The sequence below is a fragment of the Podarcis melisellensis genome, assembly GCF_964234715.1.
Source record: "Podarcis melisellensis genome assembly, chromosome: 10".
Classification (NCBI taxonomy): domain Eukaryota; kingdom Metazoa; phylum Chordata; class Lepidosauria; order Squamata; family Lacertidae; genus Podarcis; species Podarcis melisellensis.
Window position 1 is genome coordinate 32,277,468 of NC_138542.1, and position 17,005 is coordinate 32,294,472.

The window sequence follows — 17,005 nt, forward strand, 5'->3', positions numbered from 1 at the left end:
AACTTGGCATAAGGGTTTTTTAAAAGGATGGAAGAGAGAATGAAAACAACAGGGAGGAGCAAAGACGCTTTGAGCTCCTCTCCAGAAGCCTGCGCATTCTGTGGTTCTATAACTATAATGTGAAAACCAGGCCATTTTCTAGTGAACTGGTGAAGGATTTCAATCATAGGCACTCAGTGACTATGTTTTGATGCCTAGTTTCCTTTGGCATTCATTCTTCTTGCATAGCTGTGAAGTGGCCAGGTCTCTTTTTGATTAACTGCCACTTGCCACCTGAACCCAGCAAATTCTGGTTAATCTTGCTTTGTTTCAAACAGACTGTGGGTAACTTCAAACCGTAGTTTATGAAGCTGAGTCCCCGCTCCCAATAAACCATAGTTAAGATTAACTGCTTTTTAGGATTCAGATGAAATGCTAATCTGCTTAATCTAAATGGGAAGCAACAGCTTCTGATTTCATGGTGCTGCAGTGGGAAAGGAAACATACAAGTCTGGGGAGAGACTACGTTTGTTCCTGTCATAATTAACACAGCCTGAACAAAGCCAATGGAGCTTACAATCAGTGTAAGTGACATTGCAGTCCACCAATAAATACTGGAAATGAAGACTTCTGGTATACACTTTTTAAAAATCCGGATGTTTTAAAGTAAATGGAACAGTTTCTGTTACTGAAATTTGTTTGGAGCCAATATTTGCCTAGGAGGCTTATGGTGCCCTTCAAATTAAAAATAAGTTCTAAAAACGTAGCTGCTGCTTGAAAAATCTCACTTAAAATTTTTTTTGTCAATCAAACACATTAACATTTCAGGGAAAACTTTATATTAATATATATGTAAGTAATTTATCTCCAAAAGGAAGTTCCCTTTACCCAATTAAAAAAAACCAAAAGTTTGGAAACTGCACCCACTGAATTTAGAACTGATTTCATAAAAAGATAGCCTATTGTGTGCATTTTTGTTTTTTTAAAAAACTACCTAGCACATTTGGCTGTCAAATCAGAATGAATACCCATTTTTGCGAAAACCATACTTGTCTTCCTTAATTCTCTACATTGCCACTCCTCTGACTTTTTTCCAATAGGTGCACTAGGCCTTCCAATGAGGGGAATGAGCAACAATACCCCTCAGTTAAATCGCAGCTTATCGCAAGGCACTCAGTTACCGAGCCACGTAACGCCAACAACAGGGGTACCAACAATGTCACTTCACACGCCTCCATCTCCAAGCAGGTATTTATTGACAGCACTTATTTCTGCAGGGGTTCCTAAAATATGTAGCATATGTTTTTACTTTAAATTATTTTGCAGTGCACATACATTAAAAAGAACAATGTTTTAATTTTCTAGATTACGGCTTGTGTTTTGAGGGTACTGGAGGAAAGCTTGTAATGCAATATTGATCCCAGCCTTTGGAAAATAATATTCACATTCTGCTGTGCAGCTTGTTAAAATAAGACACTATATATATGAAATGTCCTAAACTTGCTCACCCTTTTAAAAAAATCTGAAACTAACCGAGCTAGGGAAAAACTTTGGGAGCCACTGCCAGTCAAGGTAGACAATACAGGCAGCTCTTTATATGCGTATGTTTCTAATAGCCAGTTTGTTTAGAAGCAATTCTGAAAAGAATGGTTTGCTTTGACTGCTTCAGAATAACGATATTCTGCTGAACATCATTGTATCTGTTGGATCTTCTTTTCCAGGGGTATATTGCCTATGAATCCTAGGAATATGATGAACCACTCCCAGGTCGGTCAGGGCATCGGAATTCCCAGCAGGACAAACAGCATGAGTAGTTCGGGATTAGGCAGCCCTAATCGAAGCTCACCCAGCATAATCTGTATGCCAAAGCAACAACCCTCTCGACAACCTTTTACTGTGAACAGGTAAGGCAGATTCAGTATTAGGAACCAATTTGCTGCTATGAGCTAAGCAAATGATCTGAATTTTCAAAGCTGGGTTATGAGTTAAATTAGGTCAATTTTTGTGGGAAAGTGAATGGGTAATAATAATAATAATAATTTATACGCCGCCCATCTGGCTGGGTTTCTTTTGAAATGCTTTCACCAGTTTTTGAAGCCCTACAAACTAAAATCAAAACTTTTTTATCAAATGTATCAAAACATAATTATTTAGGATTGTATTGAATGCTACACCAGTGGCGTTCCATTGGCACAGCAGGACTTTTCCCCACCCCACCCAAAATCTGCTCCAGTGTGTTGCCAACTCCCCACCCCCCAGCTGAGGTTCAGGGTGCATGAGGGACAAGAGAGGATGAGGAAGAGCCATTGTGAGCATGGGTGTCTTACTGTTCAAGTGGAACAGCAGCCAAAGCTGACTAGCGATGCATTAGGATTAGTTAGCTCGTATTGCCAAGCTTTGTGTTAAATGTGTCAACTCTCCCAGCTGAAGGAGCGATATGAATACATGAACCTCATGTATATAATGGAGCTTCTCTTCTTCTGACATAAACCCATGTCCCACAAGCTGCCCTTCCTTCCATCCAGAATAGCATCACTGAAACAGACCAAGCCCCTACACCAATATAACTGGCTTCTCTGGAGAAAATAGTGCAGGCATAGGCAAACTCGTCCCTCCAGATGTTTTGGGACTACAACTCCCATCATCCCTAGGTAACAGGACCAGTGGTCAGGGATGATGGGAGCTGTAGTCCCAAAACATCTGGAGGGCCGAGTTTGCCTGTGCATGAGATAGTGCTTATCATCTACTCTTCCTGATCCAAGCTTTTTTAAAAGGACTAGAAAAAGAAAGCAAACTTGAAACGGAACACCTTCTAGTCACCCATGTTAACCTGCTGAGATTCAGTCTTGGATGCTTGTAGAAATGGTAAAAATAACATTTAGTACACTGGTATCATGTATTTATAATTCCAGACAGAATAACTCGAAAGTGGTAATAGGAAGTAAAATAATGTTATATATTTAGTATTTAAGTTGCAGTATAGGTAATGTAGATCTTCATATAAGGAAATAAATACAATTGCTAATGAGCAAGTTCCCATATCTAAGGGAGGTCGTATCAGTACTTTATCAAATTTAGCCAAGGTTTCTTTTAAAACCTCTTAAATTATTAACTGGCTTCAGTTCTCAGCAATTTTTGTACAGTGAAGACTTCTGTGTTTGTGCAGTTGTTTCATAGAGAAATCTTTTCACTCGCTGGGCCTGTTGGTCAGTGTAATATCCATTTTCTGAACATTTTTAGCCTGGAAGAGGTGCAATATTGGTATTACTGTGCTTTAATAATACGAGTGTTAGACATAAATTTTACCAAGGCATAAACTAGTAGGGCAATAGCTAACAAAGAACTGTATATGCTCCTGCATATACAATTCATTTACAATTAAACAATTCCATTACAATTAAACAATGCATTTTTAAAAATGGAAGGCAGGTGTGTCAGTTAGAATGCGACTGATAATTCATTAGCAGTTCCAATCTTTTCACTTGAAGAATCTTGAATCTGACCGTCAGATGCCCATTTCCAAATAACATACTAAAACAAGCTTATTGTTGCATTAATAAATTACGGAGAACACGTTAATAGCCTTCATCTTATACTCATGGCTGTTCTTTCTCTGCACTCACCCCTAAAGTCAGGTGGACCGAATGCTTGAAGTATAAATGAAGAAGTGGTTAAATAGAAAAAAAAACCAAACAGCTGGTGAAAGGGAGAAACAGGAAGAGAGACTGAGTATTAAAATAGTTTTATACTTTTATGAGTATGTTTCAAATCTGAAACAACTAAGAGCCCTTTTTTTCTTTCTCTTTTTACCATATACTGATTGTTTTCAGTATTATACGTGATCTCTACTTCCTGGGGAGGTTTTGAATTTCCTCTGTTGTTTTGTGAGCTTGCTCGGATGCTTACTTCTGCATTTCCTCAGAACTGCACTTTACACCTTGTCCTAACATTTTCCATGAAAAGATTTGTTCGAGACAAAGCAACCTTGGAATGCACACCCTGCTTAAACAAATGTAGGATATGCATAAAGATGCTTCATTGAACCCGCTAAAATGCTCATTTTTTTACCCGTTTTGGTGCAAGTTTCCACTTTAAGTTTTTATTAAGTTAAATATTCATGGAAAAGTGGAAACAGTCTCATTCTAACATTTTGACCAGCATTGAATACGATGGTGTGCCATTATATTCTATCGGCGGGTTTAGGTTTTCTGTTCCTCTTCACATGGATTGCCTTTATCAGCATTCCATGGGATCCTAGCTGTACTGAGGATTGCTTCTTTTAAGAGCTCAAAGGGCTGTCAACTGAAAATCCCTGATCCTTTAAAAAAAAACCCTGTAAGGATCTATTTAGGTTTCCAGCAGGAGCCAGTTAGCTCTTTACCTATTTTAGTCGATGTAGTCATCCAGATCTGAAAAACGACCAAAGCATTTTTGAGATTGAAGCAGTATAATAAAAAAATTTGTTTTAAATTTTGAGCTTTCTTTTTAAACTTAACATTAAATCTGTTCAAATTAATGTTTGTTTTGCAGAGCTGTGTGTGTTGGGGAGTCATATGAGAACAGTTAGTTAGGTGTTAGTTATGTATCATTTACTCTCATCCCCCACAGATGATTTTAAATCTGTTCCACTACTCTACTTTTATTTGTTTCTTTTTTCTAGTATGTCTGGATTTGGAATGAACAGGAATCAGGCGTTTGGAATGAATAATTCTTTATCAAGTAACATTTTTAATGGAACAGGTAAGCCCACTTAAAATTGCACACTTGAGAGACTTTGCTGGAAGCACATTTTGTATACAATTTTAGGGTTCCCCCCCCCCAAATTACAACATTTGTGTAGACATTCATGATGTTTTTCAATAAATGTTCTTAAATTGTAAATGACTTATGTTCCGAGTCATATAAATTAGAAGGCAAACTAAATTATTTTATTTACAAAGACACTTAAATAATGTGTGTTAAATGTCTTGCATGTAATCATAGCCCAGCGCCACCAAATTTCTATTCTGGGTTTGCAACCTTCTTCCAGCTGAGCCCTGGGGATCTCAGGGGAAGCAGATACCACAATGCTGGAATGACGGCCTTCTCCCCATTCCCAGCCACTGGACTTTCTCACTGCAGTGGGAATGTCATACATTGTGGTAGTATTTGACACACAACTATCCATTGGTTTTCCTGGGACTCAGCTGCTTATGCTGCTGGCTAGACATCAGGCATAATTCCCCTCTTTAAACCCTCTATCATGTACGATGTTTTGAACTACTGTTGGATCATTAACTGGGTAATTTAACACTAGACAACTACTAGTTAAATTAAAATTATATAGTGATGCCAGAGCTGCATCATCTGTAGTCCCAGTGGTAAACCACTGTTATATTGAACCTGCTCCAGTATGTTGTTGGTAATGTTGTTTTTTTCATCTTTTTTTGCCAGCTAGCTATAGCCACAACATGGTTTTAGGACTGTTAATTTTGCTTTTAATTGTTTTCTGTGTCCATTCAAGAATTAGCATTTTATTTTTACTAGCTTGCGTTAAGCTCCTGGTCATATTTACAGTGCGAGACCCTCCTCTAACTTGATCTCTCCATTTTGGGATATTTCTTTCCTTTTGTTGTAGGGGCAAGAAAGTGATGTAAATATCACCCTGGTGCTTGAGAGTTAGTAATTACCGTATTTTTCGCCCTATAGGACGCACTTTTTCCCCTCCAAAAATGAAGGGGAAATGTGTGTGCGTCCTATGGGGTGAATGCAGGCTTCAGGAAGCTATCTGCTAGCCGTGGGAGATGCAGCTCTCCCACGGCTAGCGGAGAGCTTGCCTGCACCCAGAAGCTTGGGGCGCGCTGAGCTCAGCACGCCCCAAGCTTCAGGCTTCGCGCAGATCTCCCACGGCTTGTGGATAGCAGCCTGTTCTGGGGGCTGGGGTTGGGGGAAGCTCGGGCTTCCCCCGTCCCAGCCCCACACCTGGGGGGGGGGAATAATTCCCCCCCCCAAAAAAAACACTAGGTGCGTCCTATGGGCCGGTGCATCCTATGGAGCGAAAAGTATGGTATTCACTCTGCAGTGTCGTTTTTATGAGAGACAATTTTTGAGAAGAATTTTAAGTTCCCTGCATTTACTTTTAGATGGCAGTGAAAATGTGACGGGACTGGACCTTTCAGATTTTCCGGCACTAGCAGACAGAAACAGAAGGGAAGGAAGTGGGAATCCAACTCCACTAATAAACCCTCTAGCTGGAAGGGCACCCTATGGTGAGTGTGTGTCACTTAAAACTGGTACTTTGGCAGCCTAGTTTGCTTTTATCACAAGGCACAATGGATATTTGAAAACAGGTTTGTTGAACTTGATACTTGACACTGTTCTATAGTTAATGTCATTTCTTGGGCAAAAGGAAATTGCAAGATTCCAATAGAAACATAATTAAAACATATTTAGGCTGCAATCCTATACCAACTCACCCAGAAGCCCAAAAGAGGCAAGTTCCTTAAATCAAGAGAGAACTTTGATTTCGTAATCTGAGAATAATTAAGGGAAGCAAGAGAATTGTCAGATCATTTTTGCTATAAATTTTCCTCCCCATTCTACTTCCAACTGCTACTTTGTATTTTTTTATCTATATGTGAGTCAAACAGTTATTTCTGATGTACTTTCCATTGTTGTAGCAAAGAATTCATCTCTTTAGCCCAGTTTCACATTCCCATCTTGAATAGCTTGGCCTATTTTTGTGTGTGTGAAATAAGGGTTGAAGGATTGTGTCTAGAGGGTATCTGCAGATCTACCAGTTTAAGTGCTTGCAGTTTTTCTCCTGCACTTAGTCACCATAAACCATTGTAAGGACGTGTTGTGTTACCAATTATCTTAGTATGTTAGACGAGGAAGAGTGCCCAAGCAATTTAGAACTGCTTTCTTTAATAATACTGTGTTAAATGCTGTTTGTTTTATTTTTTAAAGCACCCTGTTGCCCCCTCCCATACCTTGACATTGTTAATTGTAAGAATGTTAACTTAAAAATGACAAGCAAATATTTTATGAAGAATTGGTTCAATAGACCTACATTTATAATAGTTTCTGCAAACTGCTGCATTAAAAGAACATATTTTCCCCTGTTTTTTAATTTCTTCTTTCATTATCTGTTGAGGTAGAAAATTTTGCTGATGGAAGTGAGAAAAATCAATAGCAGCACAGAAATATAATATCTAATTTGGTACACTTATCTTCAACACAGTTGGAATGGTAACAAAACCAGCAAGTGAGCAAACCCAGGACTTCTCAATACACAATGAAGATTTCCCAGCTTTACCAGGCTCTAACTACAAAGATCCAACATCGAGTAATGATGACAGTAAATCCGTAAGTGTCTCCTGGTTTTAAAGAAAGAAACAATTATTTTGAACCCATTGATCTAGGAAGAATTATCCTCATCCAGAACAGGTTGAACATCAACCTCTTTGGCAGAACTTCTGTATTGTTAGTGTTGAGCATCAGTTTATGGACCCTCAGAGTCTACTAATGTACTGTGGTACTAATTTTGCATTCCACCACTTCCCTAAATTTTATGTAAAGGAGAAATAGAGTTGGGTGGTGTGAGCACATTGATGATGCCCTATTCAATTTCCCAGTTCATGGCATTGAACAGTTTTATACAGATCAGCAGTGGGGAGCCTGCAAGCCAGATTAGGACCAGCACAGCTCTTAATTTGGCCTGCAAAGCCAGCCATTTCCCCCAACCATTTCCACCTGCCCTACACCTTAAATCTTTTATTATGCTGGGCAGGCAAAGATTCAGCCTTCAAGTACACTCCTGACTATTCCATGGCAAGCAAAGCTTGCAGTCGGTTCTAATCAGCGGTAACTAGAAAACCTTTTCCATGATAGGTTGCACCGTGGCATTCCCAGTCATGCGACTTCGCAGCCTGCCATGAGTTCAAAGAATCGGGAGCGCACTTAGAACACCAGGTGATTGACATGTTGGCATCCTCACCCAGCCAGCAAAATGGCCAGCAGGGATTGAGGAGCTCCTGCTCGTGTTCTCCGCCCCGATATAGACGCTATAAAACATGGGGAACAAAAAGGAGACCTGCAAATACTTCATAGCAAAAATGACATATGGTGAAATCAGCTGGACAAATACTTAAAAAAGGAAAAGAATTTGCAGCTTTAATTTAAGGCCCTATTCCAAAGGGTTGGAATGTGGACGCCTTGAATATGCACACAGCCAATCTTCTGAGCCCATGGTTTTAAGGCTGTTGTCCTCCCTTACAGTGCTGCACTCAAAGCTCGTGGGAGGTTCAGGATCAACCTCTAACACAAGGAAACAGTTGTCATTGGGAAGAAAAAATGGTACACAAGCACGTATCTCTGTACACCTCTAAAGGGATTCTGTGGCTTACAGTTTATGTATACTTGTCCTTCTATGTCTTTTCTCATGCTAAATTTCTTGCTACATTTTCTCTGAATAGAATCTGAATACATCAGGCAAGACATCTTCTAGTGCAGATGGACCTAAATTTCCTGGAGATAAAAGTTCAACAACGCAAAACAATAACCAGCAGAAAAAAGGGATCCAGGTGTTACCTGATGGTATGCTCAATCTCTTTCTCTTTCTCTTCTCCTGCCCCTGTTTTCCATTAAATTTTCTCACAAAAGCTTTTAAATGTTTTTTGGTTCTGGACATTTTGGGATTAATTTTGTGGTGTGTTTGTCTAGGTCGGGTTACCAACATTCCTCAAGGGATGGTAACAGACCAGTTTGGAATGATTGGTTTGTTAACATTCATCAGGGCAGCAGAGACAGACCCCGGCATGGTACATCTCGCATTAGGAAGTGACTTGACAACTCTAGGTCTCAATCTCAACTCTCCTGAGTAAGTTGTTCTCTGTTTCCGTCCCATTTGTTGTTCAAACTAATGACTTCAGCTAGCCACCTTGAAAAATCAAAACTTAAAAAAATATATTTTGCTAACTGAAAATGTAATTTTGGAAAGCAAAATAAAAAATAAATAAAAAATACAATTTGTTTCAAGATGTTGAGTTCAGCTCTGCAAGCTTCCAATAAATCAAGACCCTCTTTTCATTTCCTTCTGTTTTCAAGAGTGTGAATTGGAAAAATCCTTCATATCAAATCAATTAAAACAAAACAAGATATTGATTTGCATTTGTGAATAGTGTATGTTCTTGTGCACATTTTTTTGTTTAAAATACTTACATAACACTTTTTTGAGAATATCAAAGCAGTATCCAAAAGGAAAAAGCATACAATTAATCATAATCATAATAATTTATTTATGCCATAAAATTTATCTACTATTTGATTTTAAAAAAACTTGATAATAATAATAAAACAGTAAGGCACAATAATATAATTTCTAATATCTGCAGTAACCAACCAACTGCATCAACCAATATTAATAAGAAAATATAATAGGTCATATTAGGTGTACAGCCAGAATCATTACCATTTATAATACACACACCCTAGAAAGACTTTGTTTTCTTGAGTTATTTGTTGTCTGAGCGGCAGACAATGTGCCAGACTACTTGCATTACCATAGTTTGCTGCCCTTATTGCTAGGTGAGGAATAGCCATTGATTTTATTTATCGGGCTTTCCATAGAAAAGTGTGCAACTCAGGATGTACACGTGATATTAGTAGAGTAGGCTCATGAGAATGGCTGAAAGTGTTTATTAAATGTATGTTTTATTTTTTTGGAGGGTGGCTGCCCCAGGGAGCATGATAGACACCTCCCCTGCCCCTGGCACTACATTTTTAGGAGCATTTTCCCCCTTTGCAGAGACTTGAGGAGCTCTCTTAACTGACAATCAGCTGTTGGTCAGTTACATGGAGTCTCTGCAAAGTCCCTGACCAATCAGCTGAAGGCGCTGAAAGCACGTTTTCAAAGGAGGTTGCTGTTAGCCAGCTAATCAGTGGCTACAGCACCCTCTTCTGAAAATGTTGTCACTGATGGGTGGGGAATACATCACGGCGTCATATGATTGACTGGGGTAGGGGTGGGAGAACAGAAAGGTCTGGTCCCCCGACACAATCTCGTCCCATGCCCCTCTTTATTGGGCCTATGCCGCTACTTTGATCAGGACTCTGGTTTTGTGTTGTGTGTTGGGCTTTTGCAAAAATAAAAATGTTTGGTAATAGCATGTGAGGGCTCTGCTGCTTCCAGTTCCTTTGCTGCGTGTGAGTGTATGCGAAGAACAAGTTCCCTAGTGCACTATTTCTCCACACATCCCATGTTCAGAGCAGAAAGGTATTTGAGTAAGCTTGAAGGTAGTTAAATTGTAATGGTTTTAAGGCCGTACATGGTGAATTTTAGAACCTATTGACAGTTTCAGCTGGAAAATTTCCCTCATCTACATTCCCTCCATTCCACCACAAAACAGGGTACGCTGTGATCTCAAAAGAAAGATCATAGCTCTGCTGGTATCTGAATGGTTGTTTCCCACTCTGTGGAGCATGAGAAACCTGAGGAATGGTGTAGTTCCTTCAGCAAGAGAAGAGAAGCAGTGGTATGCTCCTTCTCAGGCCTGAGATGAAGTATTGGTATGGGAAGTACCCAAGAAGATCAAGCAGCCCACATGTTTTGCAATTTCATACATTACCGTTGCGCAGTGGATACCAAATCAGAGTTTCAATGGCTACTGTGTTGTCTAGATAATGTATGAATTTTAGCCTGTGTGTGTGTGCATAAAGTAGTTTTGTGAAAAAGTAACACAAATGTTGGGAGAAAGATGGATCTTGATATCAATTCAGTCACTTTTTTTTCTGTGCAGAAATCTTTATCCCAAATTTGCATCACCTTGGGCTTCTTCACCTTGTCGACCTCAAGATATAGGTAGGGTGGACGTACGTGTGTGTGTGGTTAAAATTCCTAAGTGAGAGTCAGTGTCATGGGATCAGAATTAAATCGCTTTTCATTCCTTTATCTAGACTTCCATGTTCCATCTGAATATTTAACGAACATTCACATTAGGGATAAGGTGAGCAATACCGTCTTGTCCCTTTATATAAACAAAAGTTTGCCTGTTGAAATGCATAATGCAAGTTTCTTTGAGTTGTCTATAATTTCAGCAAAAAACTTGATTTCTAGACAGATTAAATTCTTTACTTCTCCCAGGATAATACAGTTCAGGAAAACTATTTTAACAGATACTTGTTACGTAAACAAACTAGTAGTAAGGACTATGAATATGTGAAGGACAAGAAAATTATAAGACCTGATATTTTCTACAACATTAGCTCTGCAACTTCTAAATAGGTAAATTGAAATAGACGCTAGAGGGGGAAATGGATTGTTTTATTATACATGCTAGAAAAAGTGTTGGCAACATGCTTGGAGATAGGTTCACAATCTAGTTACACTCTTCCTGCTTCGTTGAAGCCAGCTGGAATTCTACCAGAGTAATTTGTCTCATAATAGCACCCTTAACTATAGGTCAATAAAAGTTTGATTGGATTTAGTGCCTTTATGCAAACTCCTTTCTTTAAAAAGTGTTCATCTTTTTTTTTTTCTCCTTTACAGTTGGCTGCAATAAAGCTTGGCCGCTATGGGGAAGATCTACTGTTTTATCTCTATTACATGAATGGAGGAGATGTATTACAGCTATTAGCAGCAGTAGAGCTGTATGTTCAGATTTCAGTGAATTTTGTATTAGGATACAAAGGAGACAATTATTCTGGTTATTTAAAAAATTTTAAATTGCTGTTTCAAATGCAAGTTATTTTATATGCCACATGTTAGAGAATTCCATGCTAGCAAGAATGACACTTGAAAGGAAACAGGTTTCTGCTTATATATTTCCCGCACTTGTGCTTGCTTGGTGGAGAACCTAATCTTGAATCTCTGCCAGATGATAGACACCCATCACTCATTAGAAGGAGAATACTGGGAGTTCTTAGTGGGGGGGGATGTTTGTGTGCATCGCTTTATCCTCTAGATTGAAGCCATTAATTAAAACCGTAATCTAAGCTCTCATAAATTGTCTTGCAATTTAGTTATATTGTATCGCCTACTTTATGCTGGGCAAAAATATTTCATTAATACTTCCTAATATTACCATTGCATATAGGACAATAAGTTCAGTTTTTTGCTTGAGGTACTAACTTTGATAGCGGCTAGATTATTGTAGCATGTTAAAGATGTTGAGCAGCTATGTTGGCGTAGATATATTTTGAGTTTTAAAGAAGATTAAATCAGTGGAAATTAGCCAAGCTAACAGAATCTCTTCCTTCCTGATTGGATAATAATAGATTCAACCGAGATTGGAGATATCACAAAGAAGAAAGAGTATGGATTACCAGGGCACCAGGCATGGAGCCAACAATGAAAACCAATACATATGAGAGGGGAACATACTACTTCTTTGACTGTCTTAACTGGAGAAAAGTAGCTAAGGTATTTTTCTTCTTCAGAGAAACATTTAAAAGTTGCACATAAAATGTTTACTTTGTGCACATTCTCACTAATATCTGTAAAAAAGGGAGGGGTATTCAAGGCTGTGCACATTTAGAGTGGGTTGTTCTACACCAGAAATTCTTACTATGTGGAAGGAGACTCTGTTGGGACAGAGGCAGTAGCATACCAGCGTTCGTTACCTTGGTTCCCTCTCAGTTCGCTAACTGTTGCCCATCTGCAGAATGCCTCAGATAATGGCCATCTTATTATTTTTTACACAAATGCTTATCAGAAGATGAACCCAGAAGTATATCAAGATCCCCTAGTTAAGTCGGAACAGTGTTCCTTCTTTTCAACTTGCTTCAGCCTTTGATTGTCCCCTCTGTTGCGTAAGTGATTGAAACGTATTAAGACTATTGTCATGGGGATAATTACGTAAGGATGACATCCATCAAGCAGCTTCGTAGAAAGCCTGTGGGGTTTTGACTTCACATTCTAGAAATGGCTCTTAAAACAATAGTTCGTTCACCTTAGGAGGAGGTCTGATTTGTACCTTTCTGTGAATCTTGGTTGAAATGTAAATGGAGTGGTAAAATGCAGTTTATTTTGTCACAAATCTATATATCGGCAGTGGGGAACCACTACTTAGGCTCAAGCAGGGTATCTTCTGCAGCATCCAGAATCTGTTGCTAAGAGGTAACCAGGGACACTCTGGGCCCTGTGACTCATATCCTACTTCCCTTTTTCTCTATACCCGGCTTGAAGTCAAGCTTGGGGTGCAAAGGAGCATTTTTCTTTCTCAACTGCAGCTATTCAAATTGGGCTGCAAAGGGGGGAAAAATTCTTAGGAGGTGCATCTTAAAATCAAGCCATACCTGCAAAAGGAGGAAGTAAATCACATGTGGATTACATTACATGTAGTATTTGTTGACTGAGTACAGGGTCAGTAATAGATATTTTGTATAAATGAGGACATTTCTCTCCAGACAGCTCACAATCTAAAGACAGGAGAAGAAACAACTTAAATCTTGGAATAATTGCTTACACACAAGATGGGAGAGAGAGGCGTGTCCTAGCCAACATAGCAGGAAGCTTGAATGGCTAGGAGTTGGTCTTGCTCCCTGTGGACACGAGAAGGAGTTTGAGTGTGACTTTGTATCTTTGGAAAATGTTGTTTTTGTAATTTTGAACTGAACTGAATGTTCTCTATCCTGAATGTGTGCTGCGATACAAATTGTAGGTAAATAAACCATTGTTTAAAAGAAATGGATGAGAAAATACTGTATAGCTATTTCAGATCACCAGGAAACATTAGACTTTTTCTTGTTAACCTTCATCACAAAAAGACGAATGGTGTGTTTGGATGCCGTCTTGCCTTAAAAATCTTAAGCTTAATGGGTATTCCTAAACATGCTGGCAAGCGCAAACCATTACCATTAGTACACATAACATGCAGATCTGTCCCAGATATTGAGATGGACAGGAAAGGTCTTTCATTCAGAGAACTCTAGTCCAAAGAACTGCCAGAGCTTAAAAATCTACACTGAGTACACACTTCAGTATGTGTGTTTTATCTATAAAGCTCTGAACGTGTTGAGGCATAAGTAAAGGCCTTCCTGCTCTCATATTCCCCCCTTGTAAGATCTTCTGCAGAAGTCTTGCTCTTTGTACCCATCCTTTCATAGGTAAGTTAAGCGGCCATGAAGAACAGAGCCTTTTATTTGGCAAACCTCTGATTAGGAATAGTACACCCTTGCTTTATTCCTCATGGGCCTATGTTATTTATGTTTTAAGCATCCAGATCTTTCTGTACACGGATTTCTCCCCCATCTCTCAGCTGCAGTCCATCACAGCCCCCAGAAAGATGCTCCTGAGGGTCAGTGCATTGCATCACGGGAGAAATGGGAAATTCCTGCATGTGAGCAAAAGTGCCTTCTGCTCACACAATCCATTTGGAGCCAGTTTGGAGCTCCCACACACGCCACTGCAGTTGAGCAGCAAGGCGATATTGCTGGCAAACATTTTTCTTTCATTATTTATAATCTGCCCTGAGATCACTGAAGTGGAAAGGGGTAGAATATATAGAGAAATGAAAATAAATGGATGTCTGCTTATCACCTGGAGGTAGTTCTTAGCAGCTACAGGTGACTAGGGACGCGGGTGGCGCTGTGGGTAAAACCTCAGTGCCTAGGACTTGCCGATCGTATGGTCGGCGGTTCGAATCCCCGCAACAGGGTGAGCTCCCATCTTTCGCTCCCAGCTCCTGCCCACCTAGCAGTTCGAAAGCACCCCTAAGTGCAAGTAGATAAATAGGTACTGCTTTATAGCGGGAAGGTAAACGGCGTTTCCGTGTGCGGCACTGGTGCTGGCTCGCCAGAGCAGCTTCGTCACGCTGGCCATGTGACCTGGAAGTGTCTGCGGACAGCGCTGGCTCCCGGCCTCTTAAGTGAGATGAGCGCACAACCCTAGAGTCGGACATGACTGGCCCGTACGGGCAGGGGTACCTTTACTTTTACAGGTGACTAGGTGACTGACTGGCTTTACATTCCAGATATATCCTTTAGTAGAATTTAAAACTACAGTACATCATTTTCACTTCACAAGCTGCTGCTTCTTCATCGTCAAGAATGCCTTCCCCTGCCTCCTTATAAGAGAGCTTGCAGGGGAAATGTAATTTATAGTCCAGCACCTCCCAAAATTTAGAATATGTTATGCATTCTGCGCATCTGCAGAATGTGGCACAGAAGAAAAAAAGTAAAATGGGGGCAATAGTAGATGGACAATTTTGGGAAAACACTTTAAAGTTTGTATGTAGTGTTTTACCATGATCCTCCAGAGCAGATTTTGGGGTTGCAGGGAGACAGGAAGCCCTAAGTCTTTCTACAGGAGTGGAAGTTCATTGGCATTATGTTGGATTCTGCCATAAGTTTTAAAGTAGCTACTGGAGAGTTTTTGTAAAGCCAATTTCAAAAGTGAAGGTTGCTGCTGCTGCTGCAGAATATTTATTTTCCCCTCACCATCATAATATAAAAGGAGACAAGGCCACGAGAAGATTAGCTTCTTTGGTCAAGAGAAAATCTAGCAGATTTTATTCCCCCTGAAGCAGCATTTTTCTTTGGGTTACACATGACCTTATAGAATTTAGTGGGCTGATAATGAAGTGATCATCTTTTTTATTTGGTTTCTAGGAGTTTCATCTGGAATATGACAAGCTAGAAGAAAGGCCTCATCTGCCATCCACCTTCAACTACAACCCTGCTCAGCAAGCCTTCTAAGGACTTCCCTTGTCTTGGGGTATGGCTGTCTCAGCACAATACTCAACATAACTGCAAAACTGATGTGGCTCAGGCATCCTGGTTTTAATTCCTTATGAGGATCTGGCAATTGGCTCATGCAAAAGGGTCACCATTTGAAGTCCTGCCTTACTAATTATGTGCTGCCCAACAACTAAATTTATAATTTGTTTTTCTTTAGTTTGAGCAGGGTCGGATTTAAATTTTTTTTTTTTTACTTTTTTTTTTTGCCAGCAGACAAGCTTGGGTCTGTAAAGACAAGCAAGTACACTGACAAAAGTTTACCACTTAGTTTCCAAATTGTAAAAAAAGGAAAAAAAGAAACAAGAAATAGACAATAAAATTTGCATTGTTCATTGTAGCACTCTTGGTAATAAAAAAAAAATGTTTGTGCATTTTTATGTGAAGATCCTTCTCGTATTTCATTTGGAAAGATGAGCAAGGTCTGCTTCCTTCATTTTACTTCCCCTTCAGTTTTTGAAAAGGCAGTTTTCGCCAACTTAATGCAAGAATATCTGACTGTTTAGAAGAAAGATATTGCCACAACCTTTGGTTCATTTCCAGGGTTGTGTGTTACTGAGCTTCATCTTTCCAGAATGAGCAAAACACTGTCCAGTCTTTGTTACGATTTTGTAATAAATGTGTACATTTTTTTTAAATTTTTGGACATCACATGAATAAAGGTATGTATGTACGAATGTGTATATATTATATATATGACATCTATTTTGGAAAATGTTTGCCCTGCTGTACCTCATTTTTAGGAGGTGTGCATGGATGCAATATATGAAAACGGGACATTCTGGAACTGCTGGTCAGGGGACGTCTTTGTCGCCCTGTGCACTAAAGGGCCAGATTTCAGCAGCCAAGGACATCCATACCCAAGTGAATGTGATGGGACTTAACGAAGTGAACTGAGACAATTCACTCTGGCTGTTTGAACAGCAGCGTTTCATAGGAAGAGAAAAAAAAAAGATCAATCTTGTATTTTCTGACCACATAAAGGCTTCTTCTCTTTGTAATAAAGTAGAAAAGCTCTCCTCACTGCAGTGTTGACTTTGATTTGAGATTGTGATATCACTTCTTCAACGATGAGAAAAATATGGAAAAAAAAGTTGAAGTATTAAAACATACTAAGCTATAAAGTGTTTGTGGCACTTAAAAGGAAGAGTCTTTTCGCTGCTGGAGCTTCATTGAATAAGAGTCGCATACGTTTCCACTGTAGGTCTGAATTCGTGATCGAACCTTGTTAATGTCAGAACAGGCTGACGTAATAATAGAACAATGTATTTTTAGCAATGGGGTAAGATGGGCAATCATGAAAGATGGTCCA

The 17,005-nt window shown here is 39.4% G+C and overlaps 1 protein-coding gene across 7 annotated transcripts in view; it reads left to right on the top strand.

Annotated features, from left to right (window-relative positions):
- Positions 1-16,716, top strand: part of CNOT2 (CCR4-NOT transcription complex subunit 2) — a 57,759-nt gene extending 41,043 nt beyond the window's left edge. For 6 of the 7 annotated variants that reach the window (XM_081928070.1, XM_081928064.1, XM_081928067.1 and 3 more), the window contains 12 exons: positions 1,080-1,227; positions 1,701-1,883; positions 4,640-4,719; positions 6,102-6,227; positions 7,202-7,326; positions 8,436-8,556; positions 8,683-8,839; positions 10,758-10,819; positions 10,915-10,964; positions 11,507-11,607; positions 12,235-12,379; positions 15,568-16,716. In XM_081928070.1, coding sequence (XP_081784196.1) covers positions 1,080-1,227; positions 1,701-1,883; positions 4,640-4,719; positions 6,102-6,227; positions 7,202-7,326; positions 8,436-8,556; positions 8,683-8,839; positions 10,758-10,819; positions 10,915-10,964; positions 11,507-11,607; positions 12,235-12,379; positions 15,568-15,654 — 1,385 coding nt within the window. In that variant the 3' untranslated portion in view covers positions 15,655-16,716. The remainder of the gene's footprint in view (positions 1-1,079; positions 1,228-1,700; positions 1,884-4,639; positions 4,720-6,101; positions 6,228-7,201; positions 7,327-8,435; positions 8,557-8,682; positions 8,840-10,757; positions 10,820-10,914; positions 10,965-11,506; positions 11,608-12,234; positions 12,380-15,567) is intronic. The other variant, XM_081928069.1, reaches the window with a different exon arrangement.
- Positions 16,717-17,005: the final 289 nt, after the last annotated feature.